This window comes from Bactrocera neohumeralis, chromosome 6 (assembly GCF_024586455.1).
Source record: "Bactrocera neohumeralis isolate Rockhampton chromosome 6, APGP_CSIRO_Bneo_wtdbg2-racon-allhic-juicebox.fasta_v2, whole genome shotgun sequence".
NCBI classification, from domain to species: domain Eukaryota; kingdom Metazoa; phylum Arthropoda; class Insecta; order Diptera; family Tephritidae; genus Bactrocera; species Bactrocera neohumeralis.
In genome coordinates, this window is record NC_065923.1 from 39211250 (window position 1) to 39236971 (window position 25722).

The 25722-nt window shown below is 36.6% G+C and overlaps 2 protein-coding genes across 2 annotated transcripts in view; one reads left to right on the top strand and one right to left on the bottom strand.

The window, feature by feature from the left end:
* Positions 1-25722, bottom strand: part of LOC126763581 (GTP-binding protein Rhes) — a 118595-nt gene that overhangs the window by 16266 nt on the left and 76607 nt on the right. The window contains exon 2 of the mRNA XM_050481221.1: positions 138-1203. Coding sequence (XP_050337178.1) covers positions 138-625 — 488 coding nt within the window. The 5' untranslated portion in view covers positions 626-1203. The remainder of the gene's footprint in view (positions 1-137; positions 1204-25722) is intronic.
* LOC126763584 (uncharacterized) lies at positions 17951-25091 on the top strand. Its single transcript, XM_050481225.1, has 3 exons — positions 17951-18551; positions 21660-21983; positions 24689-25091. Exons 1-3 carry the CDS (start codon positions 18101-18103, stop codon positions 24898-24900), a joined length of 987 nt encoding a protein of 328 aa, XP_050337182.1. The 5' UTR covers positions 17951-18100; the 3' UTR covers positions 24901-25091.

Below are 25722 nucleotides of genomic sequence, written 5' to 3' on the forward strand. Positions count from 1 at the left end.
AAATTTTTTAGTAAATATGTTTCGAAGTATGTGCATGAGGTGACTAAGTAAGGAAATAAAGGTGGTGTGAGGAGAAATATTAGATAACCTTCAATTTATAAAAATTACTTTAAAAGATCTGCAAACTATTTACTTACCCCAGCATAATGAGGCGATAACAGTTTTTCGATGATGGCACACTATCATCACATAGCGATAAACCGATGCCAGTTCCATTAGCGAAATCCTCTACAGCTTCGATTACGTCCAAATTACCATCGACCATTGGTGGATGCAACTCTGTGTGGCTTACCACACGACTACTCGTCGTAACCGTGCCATTGCTACCGCTTGCGCCGACATCATCCAGAAATGTAACCACATGCGATGTAGTCGTCGAGTGCATTGGTGTTGTTGTAGCCATAGATGGTGGAGGTGTTGTGGTTGCTGCGGTCATAAAACCACCGCCATTGCTGCTGCTCATGTCGCGCACGTGGTCACGTATTGTATCCGAAATGGAATTGGTTAGATTTTTGAGCGGGTCATTTACGGCCACTTCGGCATAGTCATTATTATTACTACGCGCGCAAAACCAATTTCGACATCGATCCATTTTGCCACCATCGGCAACATCAAACGCGCCCATCAACCGGCGTATAGGCAAAGCGTGCAAACCGTTAACAATAATCGATATGGCGAATTCGAATTCGCGTAATATTCTAATGCCGCATTGCGGATATTGGTGTGTATTTTCACAACTTCGCAACAATAAAAGAAAATTGAAAAAATTTAAAAGGAAAACCAACAGCGAAATCACAATGGTTGCCTAGTCGAAAGTAATCAAAATATACCGAAATTGGTTAACGAAAAGCTGGAGTATATTACTTCTGAGCGCACACATGTATATACATATGTATGTATGTGTGTAATAATGGGATTTTTCATTTACTTTTGGATCGTTATTGTCTTTATTTTTCAGGTTTTTACAATATCTGTTCGAGTATTATTTTGGTTATTGTAATGGATTAATTCCCTCCATGCACGCATGTATTCGAATTTATTTCAATTCATTTATTTTCAAACGTTTCACTTCGTTTTTTAATTGAAAATTGGAAATAGTTCAATTTGTTTTTCAGTTTGTGTATATTAGTTTATTTAATTGAAACTAGGAAATGTATATTGTTCCGCTCTAAATCATTTCTTTGAAAATCAGTGTTGCCGAATCTGCAATGGAAGGAGAATTTAGTGGGTTCATTAAAAAAGTACCTGTAGCTTATTTTAGATAGCAAATTCAATAATTAATAACAAGAAAAACTTTACAAATACTAAAGAATCATTAAAAGAACTTGATTTTGATCGTTCAGTTTGTATGACAATAAACGGGTTTTTCAATAGGCACACTACAAAGCAGACCGATAGGGACCGCAAACGACTTAATTTTTTAACATTTCTCTTCAGTAAGCTTTGCCATTTCATCATAACATATACGAATCAAATTAAATTATTAAAATTTACTACCGAAACTCGGAGTCAGTGGCCTCAACTGTAAGAGCGCTACGCCCAATTTCTGGTCGTCAGCATAACAATTGAGCGTCTAAAAAATGTTCCCATGCCAGTGAGACAAAGAAGTGTCTGTAGTGTGGAGAATATTGCTGCCGCTAGCGCATCAATTGAGGAAGGCCCAAATCAGTCTCTCACAAGCCGTTCTCAAGCGTTGGGCATCTCTGTGACGCCGTTGTGGCGAATTTTGCGAATAGAAAATAACCTACATCCTTGCAAGATCAATTTGACGCAAGAACTGAAGCCGCTTGACCACAAGAAAAGACAAGCTCCAACTAAACTTAATCTGGGTTCTCGGCCACAGGAACATTTTCGGCAACGAAAAGCAGACGAGTTGGCAAAGGCAGGAGCTTTCCTCAACGAATCCGAGGCGGAGATAATACCAAGTCCGCTAGGATCAATCAAAGGAGAGATCAATAGACAATTTCAACAAATTGCAAATAACAGGTGGAAAAACATCACAAAATGCGTCATAACTAAACAATTATGGCCAAAATATGACAGGTAAAGAACCAACGACTTACTAAATAGGTCAAGGAAAAGTATTTACAGAGTAACAGCTACCACAACAGGCACTGGGCATTTGGGGAACACGCATCCAAAATGGGTATGCCCTACAATGACATCTGCCGTGGCTGCGGAGTAGCAGGGAACAAGGAAACAATCTTCCACTTTCTCTGTGAATGCCCAGCTCTAGCACAGATCCGACACAAAACACTTGGAATCCATCTAGCACCAAACCTTGAATGGATTTCCACTAAAAGCATGTCGGATATAAGTAGTTTCATCGAAATGGTTTGAAAGAGAAGGTGAAACGTAATAGCAGATACAGGAGGTTCTACGAACAGTGCATCAAAATGGCACATCAAGTGTTAATTGAGCCCGATAGGTCTGCACTCCTACCTACCTACCTACCTGACCACAAGAATCGTCGTATGCTCGTGAATTGGGCTGAGCAGCAACTTGAAAATGATCTATATTTTCATCGAAAAATTATCTTCAGCGCTGACTCTCATTTGTGGCTGAATAGCTTCGTCAATAAGCAAAATATGCGTTATTGGTCAGGCAGCAATCCACGGCGTCATTGAGCCGTCTTCTTCAGTGATGACTAAGACCGCTTAATGATAACTGAATATTTCTCACCGGAATTGGATGAAATGGACTTGGACAATATGTGTTTTTAACATGACGGCGCCACAAGTCACGCATCGAATGTCGCAATCAATTTATTGAAAACCAAGTTTGGTGAACGTGTTATCTCACGAAATGGCCATGTCAATTGGCCGCCTTGGTCGTGCGATTTGACACCGTTAAACTATTTCCTGCCGGGGCGACTTTCCATACATAACCGTTTTTGTTCTATTTAAAAAAAAACTTAAAAATAACCGTTATGCAACACAACATGTTGCGTATGAGTACGAGAGTTACTTTTTATATTTCGAAACACGTTTGCTACTCTGATTGACATACATATCTCTAAAACATGCATTGAATGCATCAACCGCTTCTTCAGGTGCCGAAAGCGTTGACCTTTTAAGTTTATTATTTTTAATTACGGGAATAAAAAGAAGTCATTCGACGATTCATCACTTGTCACGATGTGATAGACGTATTTCGAAGCACCGCTATCGTATTTTTTTAACATTTCTCTCGACTAATCGAGACCAGCCTTTTTGTGAGCGAATTACAAATTGTGAGGAATCCAAGGTTCATGCAAAATTGAATGCCCATATCATAAATAGTTTCGGGAACAACAACGAATTTTAGACTACTTTTACAAAATTCGTCTTGAATTGATGTATTCACCATACCATCGATAAACATTGAGCTTTGTTGGACCTTCATCGCCAAAAATAGAATTAAGTTCATCGGTGCACTCTTGATGAGTTAATCCACGTCGAAAGTTGGGAGAAAACAATTGCGCGAAAATATTCGCAATTTTTTACGATTTTTGGATGAGATGAATATTTTAAGTTACTGTAAACTACAGAAACAGCGCTCAAATGCCCAAACATACTGAGTATATACTCCATACACAATATTTACGTAACAAAATACAAGCAACTATTCACATTGCATTTTAATTACTTTTTGACCTTTTAGATTTATTCAATTTAGAATTTGTAATTGTTTTAATACCGTTAGCATAATTTCCTCTAACAAACTGCCTGAATTGAACTTTGAGTTGTGAACTTAATTGCAAAGGCTTATGTACATACATAACACTTATATAATATATAGGATAATACCCAGCAATTATGCAGATGTTAGTGCCAGAACACAAGCGAATGTAAAAAGTTAATAAAGTACGGCATATGTGTGAATACTTCTAGCGCTGTAGGACTTTCACACATATCTGCACACTTAATTAACGTAAACTCTGCAATTTATTTCAAACTAAATTCGCAAATACACGAACAAATATAACCGCAATTTTAGTGAGTTTTGTGCATAACAATGCAAAACAGTCACGTGGGTAAAACGCTCTGAGTTTTTGTCACTGAAATTGAATTGTTTAGTTATTTTCCATTATCTGTAGAAGTGGAATATACATATTAATTTGATTTCTTTTTCACCTTGCAAAACTTTTAATGCTGTGAACTGTTTTACAAATAAACTGTCAATCACAAAAGTTTGAGATTTTGTAGGACTCGCGTATAACTAAAATTGAAAAAAAAAATAAAATCAATTATGTTTTATATGGTGTGGAGTGAGTAGTTGTTTGGTTTGCTAGAGGAACATATTGCAAAATTATAAGTCAATTCTTTACAATTACTAATTAAATTGTTTTTCAAATTATATTACTCATTCCCTGTAGAACTATTTATAATAGATGTATTATATTTAAAACTGTATATCGCCACCCACAGCAGCCAAGGCGTTTCAGTGCTTTATTAAGACTCGATTGGAACCAACATTTAAGAGAGCTCCAACAAATATATCCGCGGCGAATGGAGCCATATGTAGAAGTTAACGCAGATGAGGAAAGTTTTCTGAGCGCCATTCACTTGGGAGTGGCCAGAAACGATTCTTTTACATATGGCTCAAGCAGCTCACCACTTCCGGTGTTATCAAGTATCGTCTGAGTAGCCAAAAACATGCGTTTGAAGGCGAGCTAAAGTGAGAAAGCGAAATATCGCTCCCCAGAGTTATGCTCTGAGTTAAGGATCCACCAAGTAAAATAACACCCCCCATGAAAAGAACAAAACAGTGTCGGATGAGAGACCCCCCTTTTCATGACGACCATGGCAAACGAATTAAAGATTATAATGGTGCGGGATTCGTAGTGAGAGAGAGACTCAGTCGCAGAGTCTTAGCATTCACTTCGGTGGATGAACGTCTAGCCACAATCGCCATCATAGTGAAGGTCTTCAACATATCGCTGATTTGTGCCCACGCCCCTATGGAACAGAAAGACGATATGACCAAAGATATCTTCTATGAGCGATTGGAAAGCACCAATGACAACTCCCCCCGCCACGATGTCAAACTCGTGCTTGACGACTTTAACGCCAGGGTGGCAAAGGAGGTACCTTTGGCACAACGGTTGATAAATTCAGCTTTCACGATGAAACATTCACAAATGGGTTGAGGCTGATCGACTTCGCTGGAGCCCGAAATATGGTATGCTGTAGTACTAGTTTCGAGCATAGGAAAAATCATCAAGCTACCTGGCTCTCTCCAGATCGAAAAGCCACCAACCAGATCGATCAAGTTGTGATAGACGGAAGACACGTTTCCGTTGTTTTAGACGTGCGTACGCTCAGTGGTCCTAACTTTGACTTGGACCATTATCTTGTTGCAGCTAAGATACGCGACCGCCTCTGTGCAGCAAAAAACGCGCGTCAACAAACACAAGGCAGGTTCGACGTCTAGAAGCTGCAATCACAGTAGAAAGCCGAACGATTTTCTACTCGACTCGTGAATATCGCATTCGATGGAACGATGAGCAGTATGAGATATACGACGACATTAGCATGGGTCATGTCGTCCGAATAAATGAAAACATTCTAGGTTTGAAAGTATTCGACGCCGTACCTCCCGGTGAAGCAGAGGAAGAGGAAGAGAAAATTTCAAGAAATTTTAAGTTATTGACAAAGAAAATGATTCATTCTCCGAATCAATTGTTCAGTTCGAATCAATATAGTCATATAAACTTCTTTGTATGTGTGACGGGTACTATATCTTTCTTGCAACCGAATTTAACGTGTTTTCCTGTTGTTTTTGCTTATTATCGGTTAACGTTACTAAGAAAAAAGAATTAAAAAATGTATTTAATCGAAGTTTTGAAATTAATGCTCATAACTATTAGCCGAGCATTAAATTAGCAGAGTCAATTGACCAATGAACCGGAAGACACTAAGATAAATAAAGTATTCTAATGAAGCAAGCTAAGCAGTACGAGTTAATGCCACACTGAAAAAATTACAAGAAGAAGATAAGGGTGCTCCGGCCGCAATGCAGACATGGCGTCCTTGTATATGGCTTTTCGTCCAAGTAAATATCAGCGGATTTATAAAGGTTACGTCGTCAAGTGTTTAGTATTAATTATAAACGAAGCAGTAACGATTGCTGCAATTAAATATGGCTGCGGCCGTCTGTTGGCGCCATTAATCTACGGCGCTCGGTCGGCAATGGTTAGTTGCTTGCATGCTGCTCTTAATGGTTTGCTGTAATTGCAATTTATGTTGCCGCAACTGTGCTGTCTTTGATTAATGAAGTAAAGAACGCCCAAGTTACAGCCGGTAACAAGGTTGGCTGTGCTGCTCATGCCAAAGTACTTGTCATTGCTGCTGATCTGCTAACAAGTGCCGCTAAGTGCAAGCTCCAAGTTTCTTCAGCAAAAGGATGAAATAGAAACAGAGAAATTGAATTAAGTGCTGAAATTGACCAAAACAAAGATTAATTCGCGGAGCTGGCAAGTTTGAAGTATTTCGCTTAAATATCGTAGCGCTGCACTGATCCACTCGGATTGAACTAGTGAGTGCAGTGTAGTGGTAAAATAAAGCTGAGGTGCTTTTTCTGCTTGAATAACTGTTAGTTAAAACAAATTTTCGGTGTGAAACGTTATTTTGATGCTAATAACCATTTAGTACGACAACTGCGAGCTGCCTAACACTGGTAATGAAATGGAACGGTTACTGCAGTCGCTACGGGTGGGACACTTCAATTATTATTACCATATTTTCATTTAATAAACTCGCCTCGTTTGCATTTAATATGCTGCACGACGCTTCTTTGCTATTGTAGGTTTTACTACTTGTATTATTCTTGCTCGCAGCAGCTTAGCCCGCAGACTTTTGTAGCCTGTGAAAATTAAATTAGCATAAAATATGTTTTTGTTTGCAAATTTGCCGGTCACAAGCATTTACGCGGCTAAGCGCCTCGTTCTACATAACGGTCCTCTGAGCTACGTTTCCTTTAGTGTGACCATATATACAGCTGTGTACATGAAAATAGTAGCACCGGTGGATCTTAAATAAATAAAAGTCAAGAAAAAATGCAAACTACGTATTCAATATCAATCAAAAGTAATTTTAAACTGTTTCCGTCTCAGTCTTTGTCTCGTTCATCGCAGTTCGGTGATGTCAGCCTTCACTCTAACGAGGACATCAACCAGCAGGGCAGCGGCACCTTCCCAATTAAGGGACCGGACATTCCAGGTGGATGTCCTTAAATCGTAGCCCTTCAGTCGTTTGTCATGGTCGTCATCAAAAAGGGGGTCTCTCATCCAAGGCTGTTGTTTTTTCATCATTGAGAGCTTTTTTTACGTGGCAAGCCCCAAACCCAGCGCACAACCCATGGGAGGGATGATTCGCCTTTTCACTTTAGCTCGCCTTCAAACAGATGTTCTTTGGCTACCCAGAGGATACTTGGTCTAAGACCGGAAGTTAATCAGTCTGTCCTCTAGTATCGATTTTTTATACTTTCGTCCACGATTTCCGCTTTATCACTGTTTTGTGTGAGATTGTTGACCTGTATTCCACTTCAGAAATTATTATATACCGTTACCGCAACACCTAGTTCTTATAAAAAATACAAAAATGCTTCACAGAAAAGACAGCGGAAGCAGGTTAAGTAAGGTTCGATGGCTCATCTAGAGAGATCGCACGTGGACTGCCGCGTAGTCCTTTGTGAAGCCCATCACCTTTGCAGTTTCCTGCAATTCCGCTGTGGTCTGGCACCTATACCAGTCTTATTACAGAGAACCATGAACACACTGTTAATAAGTTCAAAGCTGATATCGCCGCTCTGCTATTTGAGTGGATGGTCACTTCTCTGAAGGCGGCTGCATTTCGTAGCAGTAAATCTAATGCTACCTTAATGGCTGCAATTTCGGCTTGAAAAATACTGCAATAGTCAGGCAGACTGTAGCTAGAGTTGATAGAGAGCTCCTAACAGTAAATCTCTCCATCAATATTCTCCCTAAGCTTTGACCCATCCACATCCTTCTTCCTTCTCACAACTCCCGCGCAGGTTTATGGGCAGAGAAGGAGCCGTCAGAACTCGGTTTTGCTACTCCATGATCTAAGTGATCCGATATGAAGTCAAAGTGCGTGAAGATTTCCGAGTGTTCAGACACGTGTTATTTTAGGAACCCGACGCTCTGAGTCTGATAGCACCTTCCGACGATGTCTACGGGCAATATGTGCAAGATGGCGTTAAGTGCCTTGGTTGGATTGGACCTTAGTGCAGCACACATACTGATGAGCGCCGCCTGTTGAATTCTCTCGATTTTCTTTGCAAGTGTGGTATTTCCTAGAGTCCTCCACCACTACAGCGGAAGCAAAAGTCCCGAAATTTTTTCGTTTTTATAATATGGAGTGTCTAATCTACTAAATTAATCACGATTTTTGAGTTGGCAAGTGAGAATATTTTAGGAAAGATTTTAATATGTATGAAATTGTTGCACTACTAATATTATGAACACCACTGCATATACATACATATATACATTTATATTCAGATTGCGCTAAAATCTACTCAGCAAGATACATATAATAAAATAAAAAGTGTTTTGCGTCACGTTCAAAAAGGAACCAGCGAGAATGATGAATCGGCCAAAGTACTATCTAAAATTATAGAAAATATCTCTTTATTATTTAAAGCTCGTCTTAATATTAAATTAGGCGCAGGAATAATTGAATTGCAAATGAAGATTGAATTATTTACGGTATTCTAGCCTTTATATTAGGCTCCGGCCATACATGGGTAACTTTGTATATACCTATATTATACTAACGTACAGAACGTTGGAAAAGATATTCAGTGCAAATTGTTTGTCACGTGTAAGTATTTTTGATTGGTAAAAATTATTAAAAGAGGGTCGAGAACGCGTTGAGGACGCACCACGTCTATTGATTGATGCTAAACCCGTCAATGGCATAAAGGAATTGGTGCTTGAGAATCGACGATTAGCAGAGAGATACCAGTAAGATATCGTTGGAATGTCGGAAGGATCAGCGAAAACCATTTTGAAAATCATTTTAGGCGCGCATTGAAGGCTATTTCGGAAATTGACTTTAACAACTGTTTCGAGGATTGGAAAAATTGTTGGCACAAGTTTATTGGGGCCAAGAGGGACTTCTTTGAGTGAGCCGACATAAATTTTAAAAAATAAATTAAGAATTTTAAAATTATGGTCAAAGTCTTACTATTTTTTGCTTATAGTAGTATAGTATGTAGTTCCAACTACTACAAGTTTTGCATAGGTGGTAAGGTGACTCTCAAAAGCCGAGTACAATTTATACCGAACTACTAAACTAAACTAGCCATATTACTTAGTAAAACAATAATGTTTTCAAAATATGTAGATGCTTGCGCCAAGTATGCTATTATATTTAAGCGAGAACTTATTCGTGCGCACAATTTCCATTTTAGGCGCGTATATGAGCCTTTTAGCTTACTAGTTGCCTCAAGCACACAATTTAAATGTCAACGTTTGTCACTCAATTGAAGCGCGTGCCGCCTTTTCACTGTGTGTCGCGTGACTTGACTATTTACTCCCAGACACCACTTTTATTGATATCCTGCTTTGCATGCAAGGGGCTTCAGATTGACTGGTGATTTAATTTGTGATACGCGGTTGAAAGGAATTTAGCGACAGCTATTTAGTGAATTTAAGAGGTTTGTTATTGAAAAAAATTTTGTTCAGCAATTCTCTGAGTAATCGAAATGTATGATGGCTCATTTTTGAAAGCAGGAAAATGCAGGAAGTTCAATAAAAATTTAAAGAAAAACCGTGCTAAATTCAGAAAGGGGCTCCGCTAATAGTCTACTCACTCGGATGCGATACAGAAAATCTCAAATGCACATATCAAGTGGATATCGACATCAGAAACGTTGTTGGTATTTTAAAAACAAGTTTTCTAACAGTTTATTGGCGGGCGTGTAAACGCTTTGCCATTCAAATATAATTCGGCTTTAAACTATTTCGCTTTTCATACTCTTGTCCAAGGAAGAAAATACAAATATAGAAATTCTTTGTGCTTATTTTACCTAAGTGTTCTTATTTGTAATTCTCTTTTGAAAACTACATCAGCTTATGGCTTCAGCACCTGCACTGCGGCGCTTAGCTGTGTAGGCAACAAATTAAGCCTGAGCTCAACTTTTCATATTTTCACTGTCATAACAAATTTTAAAAATAAAGGCTTCGCACGGATAACTATTTTTTTGAATTCTTTTGAATAACGCGAACGAGAGAGTGCTCTGCCGTTAATAATGCGACAATGGTTTTACGAGGTATTTATACATTTATTTTATTTGGTTGGAAACTAGGTAATATTTGTATTAAAAGCTCTTTATTGCTTAGTTTTATTTAGTAGTTTTTCAGGAACTGCCATTTAAGTAAAAAAAAAACCAAAAAAATATTGTAAAAATATTGCACTGACTATTGCAGTTGGTTGTCTACTAATAGAAATTGTCAGTGCGTATGAGCAACATAGTTAATTCATCAAATTCAATTCATCGATTCTAATATTTATTGAATTAACATTTTATAATATTTTTAGAAGTAGGAGTGGGTTTCATTTCGTTTAGTTTACTTGCAATATAAATCGCCCTTTTAACAAAAAAATTCTATTTTTATGAGAAATCCCGAATCAAAGAAAAAGTTCTTCTCAATTTTTCGCCGCAAACTGTTCTGATTGAAATACATACATATGTATGTATTGCATGCTGTTGTGGTACTCGAATTTCAACATTAATACGAGTATTCATAAGATTTGCAAGTCCGCCTCCTATTACTGTTCTACGATTTCAATGCAGACATACATATATGTATAGGTATGTATATATATACCTACATTGTACCGTCAAAAGTACTTATGCGTAGATGCCAATTACTGACCTGTAGACATATGACTTATGATGCTGGCATTTGCTATTTGCATTCGGGCAGAAAATTAATATGCCAGTCTAATAATGACAGAAATGCAGACAGAACACAATCACCCACATTCAACTGACCTCATGGAGGAGCTAAGAGTAAATTTTGGTACTTTGACATCTACGGTTTCAAATGTATATATGTATTTCATAAAATAATTACCGCACAAGATATTTGATATGAAGTACGTGTACGTATTTTAGCACGTGTTAAGTGAATTTCCATGTTTGCATGTACATACAGGCTGCGGTAATACCTTAATATTTAAAAATGAGGTCAACTCATGTTTAAGTTAAAGGGAAGAGGATGTGTTAAGTGTTTATCTTCGTCAGTAATGAAATAAATAAAAATAAATAAAACCATATAGAAAATACTTTAAAGAAAAACTGAGTACCCTCAGTATCTCAGGGAGTATCCGAACGTTTTATGCTCTTGTTATTCGCAATTTTGGTGCAAAGGAAAGTCTGAACCGATTGAATTAATATTTGGTATTACTCAAATATGTTATACTAGAGAACATGTCTACACAGATTTTCACTCATATATGTACTGATTGATATATTAATCATAAATTATAAAAATCATTCTACTTATGTGGCAAATGAGAGCTGAAGGAATTTGTGGCAGTATTGTATATCATACTACTGTGATCAAATTGAAAGGTGAGCTTTTAATTTATACTTTGCGTGTTTTTCGAATCGGTAAATTTTTTTTCTGTAAGTTGGTGTTAGTAACATCTATGCTAAATTTCATATCAAAATATTCATTAGTATTTGAGATACGCATCGTTTTGTGAGGCTTTAAATTCTTTGATTTTTACTATGTCTGAATTTATTGAACAAAGAAGTGCGATAATGCACCACCGCATACTGAATTATTTGTGATCCTCTCGTGCCGTAACCACCGCATTCGCCTGATTTACTTTGGTGTAACTTCTGGCTATGCAGCAAATTCAATAAAACCACTCCGAGGACACCGTTTTGACTCAATTGACGATATACAAGCTGAATCGAAGAAGGCTCAGATGGCCTTCACGACGGAGGATTTTTCCAAGTGCAATGATGATTGAAAAATTCGTTTGCATATTACTTTGAAGGAGATGAAACGAACGAAATTCAGCTTTCAATTAGATCACGCTTAATTTTGCTAATATATCTTACATGTTGACTAACAAATACGGTATAAGCTCAACCTCAGGTTTGGAGTTCGTCTATTAAGTATATAGTTGCTAAGGATAAGGATTGGCACGTTCTATTCATGATATATATATATGATGTTAAGTCAGTCCCGTTATTTCTTTAAATATTGGATGACACATACGGAATAAAGACAACTATGTATTTGGGCTAGGAAAAGTATTGACTGGTGATATTACGTGACAAATAAAATATAACACATAATCTACTTTTGGATTGAATTCTAAATCTATATCATTTTTCTTTAATAAAAAAATGTATTGGAAAAACGTTTGTAGGTTTGAGACGTAATAAATAAGCAGATAGATATTAATTTTTTTCGATAGCTTTATGGCATAGTTGAATGAACTTAGAGCTATAGCTTTAATCTTTAAGGACCAGTGCATATACCTCTTACATTGTAAAAGGGCAGTGTTGCTAGCTATAAATATTTTCAAAAAAACAGACCGGTTTTATGCCATAAATTATGTGCCTTAGCTTCAGATGTTCTTTAAAATTCCCTCTAAAATATGTAAATGTAATTGTACAATGATTAATCCCAAAATTGCGAAATAAAATATTTTCGTATATTGAAGTTTGTATTCACTTTTAATGTGGCGAAAAATTTCATTCCCCTTAAAAAATTCAAAATATTAATAGAAAGTAATGAAATGTTGTGTGCCAAAAACCCCTAACAGGAAGATTGAAATGTTCTTAAACATATTAACATCTGTGGAAGCACAATGAGCTTAATCTAAGCTTAAGTGCGGCCACTTGTAATCAGCTGTTTTTACGATTTCTCTTTTCAACCAACCAACTAACATATGTATAACAACTTCTAATATATATAAAAAGTGACTCATTCACAACAATGTTAACACAGTTTTCTGTTTTATTCGCCTGCAAACAAAAGGTATTGTTACTTTAAATGTAGAAGCAGCGATAACAAATGTCGTTGCCATGTCATATCGACAGGTGCCTATGTTACATTGTTATAACGGGAGCGAAACTCAACACAATTGCCAGGCACTGGGAGTGATTTACATAAAAGTGGTAGCATTGTATACCTTTCGGTTCGATCAATATTTGCACAGAGGTATGTACATTTATGATTATTCGCTCATTTCACTGGCATAACTGTAAATGTTAAGAACATACACGACATATGTAAGCGCCAGCTGTGAACAAAAATAGCAATGCTGTTGTCCAAGCCGCGATACGTGACCGGAAATGGAAATACTTTCTGCAAAACCACATAAAAAGCGAAATATGTAAGAGAAAAGAAATTGAAGTGAAATCATCTAACAATAGCATACATAAATATTCCAGACCTTAAGCACGTTCGCTTGACTAACTGTTGCTACACCTGTTGTGTGACACATTCCCATGGTGTCAGTGTATATATTGAAGTAGTGTGTGCGAATATACAAAACCTACTACATAGTATTAGGGTATTCACTTCAAATGGCGGGCACCTGAAAATAACTCAGAACTATTTAGAGGAAATTGAAATTAAGCAGAACTAATTATAACCGTAGCAAAATCAAGTTAGTGTACTTAGTTCTTTGGATCGATGGAATCTCACTTCACATCACTCAATTGTTATAAAATTCCTCTGATCGGAAACAAGTTTGTTACTTGCCTACTTGCATATTTTTTACTCCTAGGTACTATATCTCCAATAATTTATAAGGGTGTGTTCATTATATTAACATATTTCTACAAAGCTATATTTTTATACTATTGTTACAGAGTATAATAGTTTTGTTCAACAAACGATTGTATGCATTACGTAAAACTAATCAAGATAGATATGGGATTTTATGCATATGTACAAATGATCACGACGACGAGACAAGTTGACATCCTGACTGTCTAACCATCCGTCCGTCAGTCCATGCAAGCTGTAACTTGAGCAATTAAGATAACTTGATGAAACTTGGTACATATGCTCCTTGGCAAAATAAAGAAAGAACGAGATCGTGGATGGGTTTGAAAATGAATGAAATCGGATCGTAACACCGCTCGCTCCCCATATAACTGGACTGTTAAAAACTACAAAAAGCGCGATAAATCAATAACTAAAACACCAGAGACATTAAATTTTACCACCGAGATGGCATTAGACAGCTTTATAAGAGCCGGTGTCAAAATTTAGCAATCTCTCTTTTAGGATAAATCCCATAACTCGAGATCTGCTCGACCGATTCCAACCAAATTCGGTACATGACATAATTTTAACGTTCACAGTACGATAGTAGATGAAGTCGGACTGCAACCACGCCTATTTCGCAAATAACGCTATTTAAACTTCCTTTTGATTCTTTCACTTTCCGGTATAAAAATCAAGAAGCCAGTAATTTAACGAGATAAAAATTTGATTGTGCCTTTGATGTATGCGCCAGCTTACAAATCATTTTCCAAAACGAACCAAAACTGTACTAACTAAAACGGCTGAACCGATTTGGCTGAAAATTGGTGGAGAGGTAGCTTAGAACCAAGGTAAGGACATAGGATAACTTTTATTTCTTTATGTCAAAATTTTAATACAACTCACATTACACACAAAAATTATATTTCAAATCATAAGCATTTGTTCAAAATTCATGTTTGTAGGAATCATTTGAATATATGCGTACAATTATAAACAGATTCTTCCTCAAAAATAATACAATTGCTAAGTATTTAGAATAGTAGAAAAGAACTGCAACCAAATATGCAGTGAAATAGATTATAACTGGCTCAGTAATCAGTCGTTGAGTATGTATTAGCACGTACATCCCAAAAGGTTGATGTCATAATCTTTCCAGCCGACTTTTTCGACTTTCCATGCCTGAGAACCGGTTCATCATGTGCAGTCCACTAGAATGACTGTCGATTGGACTTCAGTGGGAAATGATGGAGCTATGTTTCTATTGTGACACACCAACGCAAAAATTCGATTTTATTACTATTAAAAATAACTCAAACACTTCTCAGAATCAGTAATTCGATTTTTTGATGGATTATGAACTTGCTAGGCACCCACTTTGCACAGAGCTTTCGCCTCATTAAGCTTAGCAAATATATTTTCATTGGTGGATTTCCCTGAGCCCAAATTCAACTGTATTTTCCCCCAAAAAGCTATGCTTTACTAACACACGAACTGCTTTATGATCCATTTTTTTGTAAACTAACACAAGTTGCTTCACAAAAATGCTACATATATCTCATTGACTAATATTTATAATCCAACTAATAGAAATCATATAGATGGTAGTAATAGTATTATCTATGTATCAGCAACAGTGAAGCGTGGACGGGTCATCTGGTACCTAATATAAAGACTTTCGAACTTCCAGGAGAGTTTATACGGGGTATTCCATTTCGAGGTTCCCTACTTTTGTTTTTAAGAAAACACTAAGAAACCTCAAATTTAATGCGAAATGTTTAATATCATTCGAAATAACATTTTTTGGCATTTATTTTTTAAAAATTATCTCTTTCAAATGTTAGCCGCGGCTACGTCTCAGTTGGTCCGACCGTATTTCACGTTCGAGCATTTCGACTGATAACTGGGGAATGACACGAAAGATGTTTTACTCAAAGGCTTGAATCGAAGCGGGCTTTTCCGGATTGACTTTAGACTTCACATATCCCCACAGGGAAAGTTTAATCGACCGACCCATAACGTGATATTATCTGCTTACCGAAGTTTTTTTTTTTCAATAAATCCATTGATTGATGCGATGTGTATGAAGTGGCGCTCTTTTGATGAAACCAAATGTTTGCTTGGTACTCTGAAAAATATATTCTTAGACTCCTATAAAAAAGGCTCTCCTAGTATGAACTCAAATTGTAACGAGAATGTCCACCGCCTTACAGTTTTATATTTTTTTGTAATTATCAGAGAGAAAAATTCATATTTCACTTTATAGATTTTGTAGGAAATTGAATGCCCTACAAAATGGTATCTTAGAATGGTTGATGTTTCAATTGAGAATTTTATAGCTCGATAAAAACAAAATGAATTTTAAATTGCAATTTTAAAAATGGTTCGTAATAATTTTTCGATTACGTTAACTGATTTCGAGATATCTACCGGCAAAAATCAACGAAATAATAACGAGAAAACTAAAACAAAGAGGCTATTTTTGAACAGAGATTTCTCTGCTAAATTTTATGATAATCGGTTCATGTTTTTACGAATAATCGAAAAATGCTATGTCGATAAAAAAATGGTCTAAAGATAAATTGATTAACTTCGAATGGATCGAACTGAGTGGCTACAATTTCGAAGGCTCTAAATCTAACATATTTGAAACATTGTTTTACAATATTAGTACTGCGTTTTTAAAGGTATAGGCTATCGAAATATGCAGAAAAACTAATCTATACAAAATTTCATACCAGGTGTGCCCTTTATACGTATTTAAAACTCCAGAGTACAGAGAGTATTCAAGATTTACAGATAGAACTATTCGAGAATTAAATCTTTAATAACTTCTTCAAAAGTACTGTTCAGGCCCTATAATTTAAATTTTCATACAAGTATATTTCAATATTAATATGTCTATAATTTGATGACCAACTATGTTAGAGCGGAACTACATATATGGTTATTACATAAGGTATCAACATATGAAAATTCAATTTCTAGTTTTAGTAGGCGAAGTCATCACCTCCCTTCATTCCCAATCCATTAGATCAATAATGGATTACTCAAGTTATTGATTGCACGGCTTGACGAAAGAATATACACATATTTTTACTATACGGAAACCAAGTCGTCTCGTTAAGTTGATTATATTTATATTATAAATACATTTCTATATATACATACATATGTATATATGTATAATGGATTGGGAATATATATATCTGCCGAACAAACAAACCACAATGAACTCAGTTAAGTCGTCATTATAAGACATGTTTTATAGATAGCAGGCAAATAATATTTTTTTTTATTAAAGTTTGAAAAAAAAAAAACAGTTTTTATAGCAAAAGTATGGGTCTTCTTCTTAAAAAAGCTTTGCTTTTATAAACAACCCGTATAAGATTAAAGCAAAACAAATTTGTTATAACACGTTTTTTATTCTTGTCAATGCTTTACTAATTCTTAATTGGATTATCTCATAAAAGTTCATACAAATGAGTGTAACCTAGTATGTGTAGTATATTCCCATATGTAATATATATGTAAGTATGTATGTTTATTCTATAGCTGGGCTTTGCTAGCGTGCGATCATTAGCATCAATAATGCTGTGGAACTTAGCACTATTTTATTATTTCCATCATCTCAATTAGACTAAGTGCAGACGGGGACTTTTTAGTCGCTCATTATTTCAAATTTTCTATTCTGCGATAACTTGAGTTGGACAATCTTCTGCACATTCTTTCATATCACATTTTCAAATTCTTGAATGCTTCTTACACATATGTGGTGAGCGAAATTCAGCCCTTTCTAAAACATTTCTATTGTATTATATATGTTATATAAAAAAAAAGGTTTTGATATTCAAAGTTCCGTACCTCGTATATTCATTTGAAGCCGAGAACTATTGCAATCATGATTTCAGAATAAAAAGGAAAGAAATTTTGTAGCAGCGAGCTGTTCAGAATAAGAGCACAAAGATCTCACCCGAGCACGAATGGCCTTTTGTCATTTTTTGTCGTTCCCTCGCCTCAGAAAACTGCCTTGGGCAACATAAAGTGGCCTCCTCTGAACATGCACTTACTTCCACATGCCCACATGTTTACAAACAGTAGACGTTATCAGTAGCGAAAGCAAAAAAAATACGAAAAAAACACAAAATAGAATTTATAAAAATAATAACAACGGCTACAGTAAAAATTCTCTTTGCGATCGAGTAGCACAGCTATTGTAGATGCTTGTTAGTAGCGTTTGGAAACTGATCGGATTGACAATAATTTAATTAAAGCGGAAAATTTTCAATTTAAGTGTAAATATTAAGGATATTTATTATTGAAAAACGGTAATAGTCGCGGATCTCCATGCGAACCGTACACGAAAGCGCTTTCAAACCGAAACTAACTGGAGAAACCAAATTTGTAGTGAACATTAGACCTATACACCACAATGGTGCGGCACTCTCCAGTACCAATGCAGCGGCAGCTAACAAAAACAACAATGGCAGTCGCGATTCATTGTCGGTGAACACAAGAAATGCAGATGTTAATGATATTCGACTCGAAGATGGGGCTAATGCGGGTGCTGCTATTGCTACGGCAGCTGGTGATGGAGCTGCCACACAAAGTAAATCAAAAGACGTCAATCAATACAAACGCATTTCACAAATGAACTGGCCTCGCATTTGTACTGTTTCATCGCTGATTGTGGCGTTCTTGCTGATTAGCGGCTCGATTTATCTGCATTTACGGCAGAAGCCGCATCTTGGTCGACTGCATCATGAAACGAAGTCTCAGGATGGTAGTCCAGGTGTTGGTAAGTTTGTAGCGCCCATTTAACTGTCCAACTCATCGAAATGAAAATGCGAAGATGCTAATCGAAGGTAGAAACTAGCAACTAATAGGTTTCCTGCATGTTTTAGCTTTTATGACTGTGGGAGACGCTATAATTGTGTTTACGATGATTTTCTATGTGATTGTTGCTGATATATTTATTGTTGTTTTTATTAATGATTATTGTTGTTTTTTTTTGCTTTTACATTATGGGTATATGATTTGTTGCTGAGCGGTTGTATATCAATATGTCAGAACGTAAAATTTATACTAATTTATTCCGAGGAAATATTGCCTTCAATGATTTTGTCGCCTATTTACTGTTAACATATGTAGTTACCTCGAATATATATTTTTTTCTTAATTTGAGTTTAATATTTACAATTTAATAATGAAAGTCAGAATTTAGGCAATTTAGTCTTACCGGGTGATACAAGTAGAGATACTTTTTTCAATAGCCCTATTTTTGTCATATCACGCGAGAGTCGTGTCAAGCTGACATGTTTTTTCAGTATTTTTTTTGGAATTTCATAATAAAAAGACTTACGCCTGAACAACGATTACAAATCGTTCACCTTTTTTATGAAACCTTACGCTGCCTAAAGAATGTGTTTCGTGAGTTTCGCTCAACTAATGATCAACATAATCGGCTTACTCAGCTATTATTCGCAACACCCTCACCCATTTGAGACTCAGCATTCATTATTGGATATTATTAGACGTGGTCTATTCGACGTCCAGCATGCAGTGGAGAAAATATATCAGCCGCAGAATGTTTAGAATGTTTACGAAGACTGTGGAGAGTCATTTCGGCACCGTTCGCAGCAATTCGGACTGACGTATGACGTATTTTACATTGAGATCTTAAATTGAAAGCGTACATCTTTCCAAGTGACATTGCTTCGTTATATGAGCTCTTGAAAAGATCCGGCGTTTTCGATACAAATTTTATTCAGTCAATGAAACCCATTTCTGGCTCAATGGCTATGTAAACAAGCAAAATTACCACATTTGGGACTAAGAGCATCCTGAAGAGATTCAAGAGCTGCCATTACATCCATAAAAGAAAGCGGCTTAGAGTTGTTTGTTTGCCGGTGGAATCATCGGTCCATATTTCTTCAAAAATTATGCCGGTGGAAACGTAACCGTCAATGTCGACCGGTAACGCGCCGTGATAACCGACTATTTGATGCCTGTAAATGAAGCTTGTGATCTTGAAGATATTTGGTATGAGTAAGTCAGCGCAACTTTCCACACATCGCATCAATCAATGGATTCATTGAGAGAAAACTTCGGTGGCAGATAATTTTACGTTTTGGGCCAGTCGATTGGGGATATGTAAAGTCTAAAGCCAATTCGGAAAAGCACGCTTCGATTCAGGCTTTAGAGCAAAACATCACGTGTATCATTTGCCAGTTACAAGTCGAAATGCTCGAACGAGTCAACGAAAATTGGACCCAATGGATGGACTATGTAAGGCGTAGACTCGGCCAACATTTGACAGAGATAATCTTCAAAAAATAAATGCCAGAGAATATTTTTCGAATGGTAATAAACATTCCATAATAAATTTGAAGTTTCTGTTCTTTTTTTTAAGTAGGCAACCTCAAAATGGATTATCCGTTAATTTCGTACATCTGAACAAAATTGACCCGGACTGTTTCACTTAAACTATACCTACTCGATAAGATTTTTCACTAGATTGGTACCAACATTTTTAAAGCCATATTTACCATATGTAAATTAGTGTATCGTTGGCAGCTGTTTATTTACGAACATAGCTCGTTTTGCGATTTTTATCATGGTAAAATATTGAAAAACGAGTTTACTTGAAATTTTGTATTTCCAATGAAATCACGGCTACTAAATTATTGAAAATGTTGCCGAAGTGTTTTGTGAGTCTACTTTATCATAAACACAAGTATTTGAGTGGCCCAAAGCATTCAGTGAATGTCGTAAAATCATCTAGAACTTGCCTCATGCGAGTTGTCTATACACTTTTGTTAACGACGATAACACCGAAAGTGTGAAAGAAGCAGTTCTTGAAAATAGTCGAGCTGACAAATTGAGTTAGCAAAGGATCTCAACATCTCTTATAGAACGATTTAACACATTTTGGTTAATGTTTTATCTATGAAGTGCGTCAATAACAGACTCCTTCCAAAATATCTGAATTTGTCGAGTAGTTAACGGAAAAGAGGTTAGCTTAGTGACTGAGAACTATACATTTATCAAACGTATCGTTACTGGTAACGAGACATGGCTTTATGGAGAAGACGCTGAAAGTGTCCAATAATCTAATGGCGGCTTAAAATTTGCATTCCAGTGGAGGCTTATATCAAATGTGTAGAAAATAAAATAAAGCATCGGCATGCTTGTGTTAACTCAGTTGCCCATTTTGAAGGCGATAACAAAGATTTGTATTGAAATACTTGAAAATCTATTTTTCCAGTTCGTTTCAAATTTGATCAGATCGTAGAATTCGCTTAAGTGTTATTAATCCGTTAATCGTTCGACAAAACTGCTAAATAGGCCTACAGCTAACATGCATATTCGTATTGTGAGGGAAACATATAAACGTTTACCACATTATAATTAACGGAAATGCTATACAATTTCACGATATAATTATTTGATATGTTACACAATTTTGTTGCATGTTTTTGAGCAATCTTAGAGAAGAGCTTGTTTTAATTATAGTTACCTCGAATAACATACACACTCGTATTCAATATTTCAATTAAATTAAAAAATACTTCAACTCTCGACTCATGTCGCTTACCGCTTACAAAACTGCTTAAAATGAATCATCATTATTATTAAGTGAACATCAACAATGTCGTCAGACTCACCAGCATTGCGGTATGATAAATATCTTCAATCTCAACGCTCACCCAGTATCGACATTACAACCATTACTTGGAAGCATTTCAACCTGCGCGATAACTGTAATAATAACGTTGATATCAATAAGGTTAATAATGACCATGTTGTGGCAACTTCCACAGCAGTGTACAAGTTTAGCACGTATTTATCAAACGCTATTCCAGATCTAAACATTAATAGGAGACAAATTCAATAACCTTTGCAGCATCAGCTGGAGTAGAAGACAACACCCCAAACGCCCAACATCCACCGGTAGCCGATAGACTGTTAGTGCACGAACCAACGGCGGTTATCTCTACCGAGACTTCCTCTGCCACATCGACGACATCCCGGACTCAGGCAGCAAATACACGGCATATTACCGATGCTTGTGTACAATGCATTTGCGAGACGGTAAACTTGTGTCGCCCAGCCAAATGTCGTGATGATGTGGATTGTGGCGTGTTTCGCATATCACACCTTTATTGGTTGGATGCCGGCAAGCCAACACTTGATGCCGACAAGAGCAGCAACAGCAATATTAACACAAGTAAGTCAATTTCAAATATCATTGTCAAAGAAATACATATATTCACGCCAATACAGGTTGAGCCAATTATTTTCAAGTTTCTTCTATAAATTTAAGATAAATGAATAACTACGATAGGAGTAAGAGTAAAGAAAAATCGAAACACTGTGCCCAGAGGATAAAAATTCGACGAAATAATATGTTAGTTTCATACTTTTTACTTGGTGGTGTGTGATAAGCTTGAAATCTTGATTGTCGAGGGGGTTCTAATCTTCACTTAAATTTATTTTTAATTATTTTATGATAACAGAACAAAAACACGACTTTGGATAGCTTATTTAAGTTAGGGACATTAGCGGAAAATTGACATTTTATAGTATCGTTGCGGCCACATAAAATTCCATTAACTATTTTCGAGCTGCTTTAACCTTTTTCCCAACATTTGAGTTTTATCTTTAGTCATAATATAATGTGCAAAATGGTGAAAGTATTTTTTAAAAAAATTATTTTACTTATTGTAATTGATTCCCTCTGCATTTGCCCTCTAATATACAAGCAGAAAGGTCTTTGTGTATATTGCTTTCCAATATCCAGGCGCAGTCAATGCACACAGAGCCATTTAACTATTGAATAAGCTTATCAACACTTGAGTAAATGCATTACTTATTACTTTTAAATTTTTTTGTGGCTTAATATTGTAATTTTATGCAAAAAGCTTATACCTATCGATATTTCTATGTATGCTTTTTTGACAGCTTTGACTTGACTTATATTGGGTCACGCTACAAAAGTAGACAGATAGAGGCAACAAACAACGCCATATTTTTTCTCGCTCTTTTGACATTTCTCTTCAGTAAGGTTTATCATTTCATCATGGAAATATATACTATCCAACAACGAGTCAAAATTAATAAAATTCGGAGTCAGTGGCCTCAACTTTAAGAGCACTACGTCCTATTTATAGTCGTCATAATCGTCCTGTCCGAACAACAATTGAGCGTCCAGTGGAAAATTTTGAATCCACAGGTACAGTACAATACGTTTCCGTGGAATTGAGACAAAGAACTGTTTATTGTGTCGAGAATATTGCTGCCGCTAGCCCATCAATTGAGGAAGACCCAAATCAGTCTCTGACATGTTGTTCTCAAGCGTTGGACATTTCTGTGAGGTCGTTGTGGCGAATTTTGCGAAAAGATATTGGCCTACATCCTTACTAGATCAAATTGACGCAAGAACTAAAGCCGTTCGACCATCAGAATCATCGTTTGTTTCTGAATTGGGCTGAGCAGCAACCTGAAAATGATCCGGATTTTGATCGAAAAATCATCTTAAACGATGAGGATAATTTCTGGCTGAATGGCTTCGCCAATAAGCAAAATATGCGTTATTGATCAGACAGTAATCCACACGTACTCCATGAGTTACCATTGCATCCCTAAAAAATTACGGTCCGGCGGCGTGATTGGGCCGTACTTCTTCCGAGATGACAAAGACCGGCACGTTACTGTCCGTGGGAATCGCTACCGCTCAATGATAATCGAATATTTTTGACCCGAATTGGACGATAAGGACTTAAACAATATGTGGTTCCACCAGGACGGCGCTACAAGCTACACAGCGTATGTCCTAATCGATTGAAAAGCAAGTTTGGTGAACGTGTTATCTCACGAAATGGCCCTGTCAACTGGCCGCCTCGGTCGTGTGGAATGACGATGTTAGACTATTTCCTGTGGGACTATGTCAAGTCTACGGTCTATGCCAACAAGCCAGCGACGATTGCTCTTTCTACAAATATCGAACGTGAATTTGCAGCAGTATCGACCGATTTATGCTTGAGAATCGTCGAAAATTGGGTTCAGCGTATGAACTTCTGCAAGCGAACCCGTAGTGGCCATGTAAAAGAAATCAAGTGCCATACATAATGGCGACGATTGTACTTTCGCAGAAATAAATAATTTCATTGATATGCCGAACCGTTTTTGTTTTATTTAAAAAAATTGTAATCCTCTAATTGAAAAACCCGTTACTTAGTTTGGTTTGGTACAACATTTGCAATCCAATATTCGAACCATATAATAGCCCAATCGCATTATTGGAGATTATAATATCGAAGAAGATCCGAATGCGACCATCCATCAACGCGTGAAAAAATTAGAACTATGCCCATCCAGTTTATGAAAGACATCCTAAAGGATGACTACTCCTCATGGATCTAGTGTCTGAACTCCATCTGGTATCACAAAACACCAAAACTGGTCTATGCGTGGCTTATTGGCCTACCAGATTAACCTATCCTAACCTATAATTTAAAAAAAAAAAAAACAAGATACATATCCACCCATAAGTTCAGTAAAAAACTATTCGCTGTGGGTTACAGAAGAGAGAAGGAGAAGCATTGAAATCAAAGTGAATTCATCAATCGTTCAAACTATTGAACGGAACGAATATCACAGCCATTATAACTCTTTCGCGTACATATATACATATATGGTAGCAAGGCATGACAGCAACAAGTTGATTGAAATGCAGCAAAAAGGCGTAGTCTAGGTCAGCGTAGCGTGATAGGTAGCTACATCCGTTTTGAACTATCGAACACTCAGTGAGCAACTTTTAATACTTCACACAACCAGATGCATATTTTATATTATTTTTCACATTATTTAACAGTATACGTACATATTGTATGTATATCCACCTAGAGCTAACTTTGTCAACTCTTCTTTCAGTGTACACCGACTGTGTCAACAACATGGATTGTGCAACACGTGCTGTTACTGGCTACATTAACAAATATGCACGCGACTGTGATGGTAACGGAGAAATCGACTGCCGCGATTATATTGCACTACATTTGCTCGGTCCCACGGGGTGTGTTCAGTCCAAGGGTGTGTTAGCAAACACCTTCGAGCAACGAATGGAAGACTGTTTGGCGGAATAACAAATGAAGGAAGTGAAAACCTAGTGTTAGAGTAAAATACATATGGTATAGTCTGCAAGAAAATATGCTTGATTTCTTATTACATATATGTATATTAATCTAGATATATACACTTGAATATATACAGCGAGTAATCAGATACATACAAACTCTGATTAAAATAAATAATATAACCGTTTATCTGTATGAAAGTTATATTTTTTTATAAACAATTTATCAAGGATAACATTGTCTTCACGTATGAAGAAATTATAGTTTAAATCCCGTTATTTTACTTAAATCGAATTATCAATAGCGATCAGAAACTTCAAGGATCAGAACATTACGTATTCATTCGGACGTAACTATTAATACAACTTGGTTAGGTAAGATAGATGACAGATCAAAGACCGCACGTGGGCTACAATATGTAGTCCTTTCTGAAGCCATAGAAAAGAATATATCCTGCGTTTGAACTTATAAATTAGCAAAACGCTTAGGAGTCAATAAAAATTTGCACAGGAGTGTAATTTCCATTCCCGCCACTTCGGTGGATGTCTGAAGGCATGCACTCTCAAGTGTTTAAGTCTTGACCTCCTAAAATTGGGAAAGTCCAGAAGGAAGTGTTGATTTGTTTCCACCTTATCTTCTTCTCAACTTCTTCCATACTGCTTCTGCAGGTAGCGTCTGGTAGGATTCCCAACTTTACTGCATGGACGCCTCTAAGGCAATGGCCTGCTGAAACCTCACAACGAGGCTAGCCTTACTGAGAGAAAAGAGATCACTAGATCTCTTGCGATCAATCTTAGGCTAAAAGGTTCAGTTATACAGTAGTAGAACACA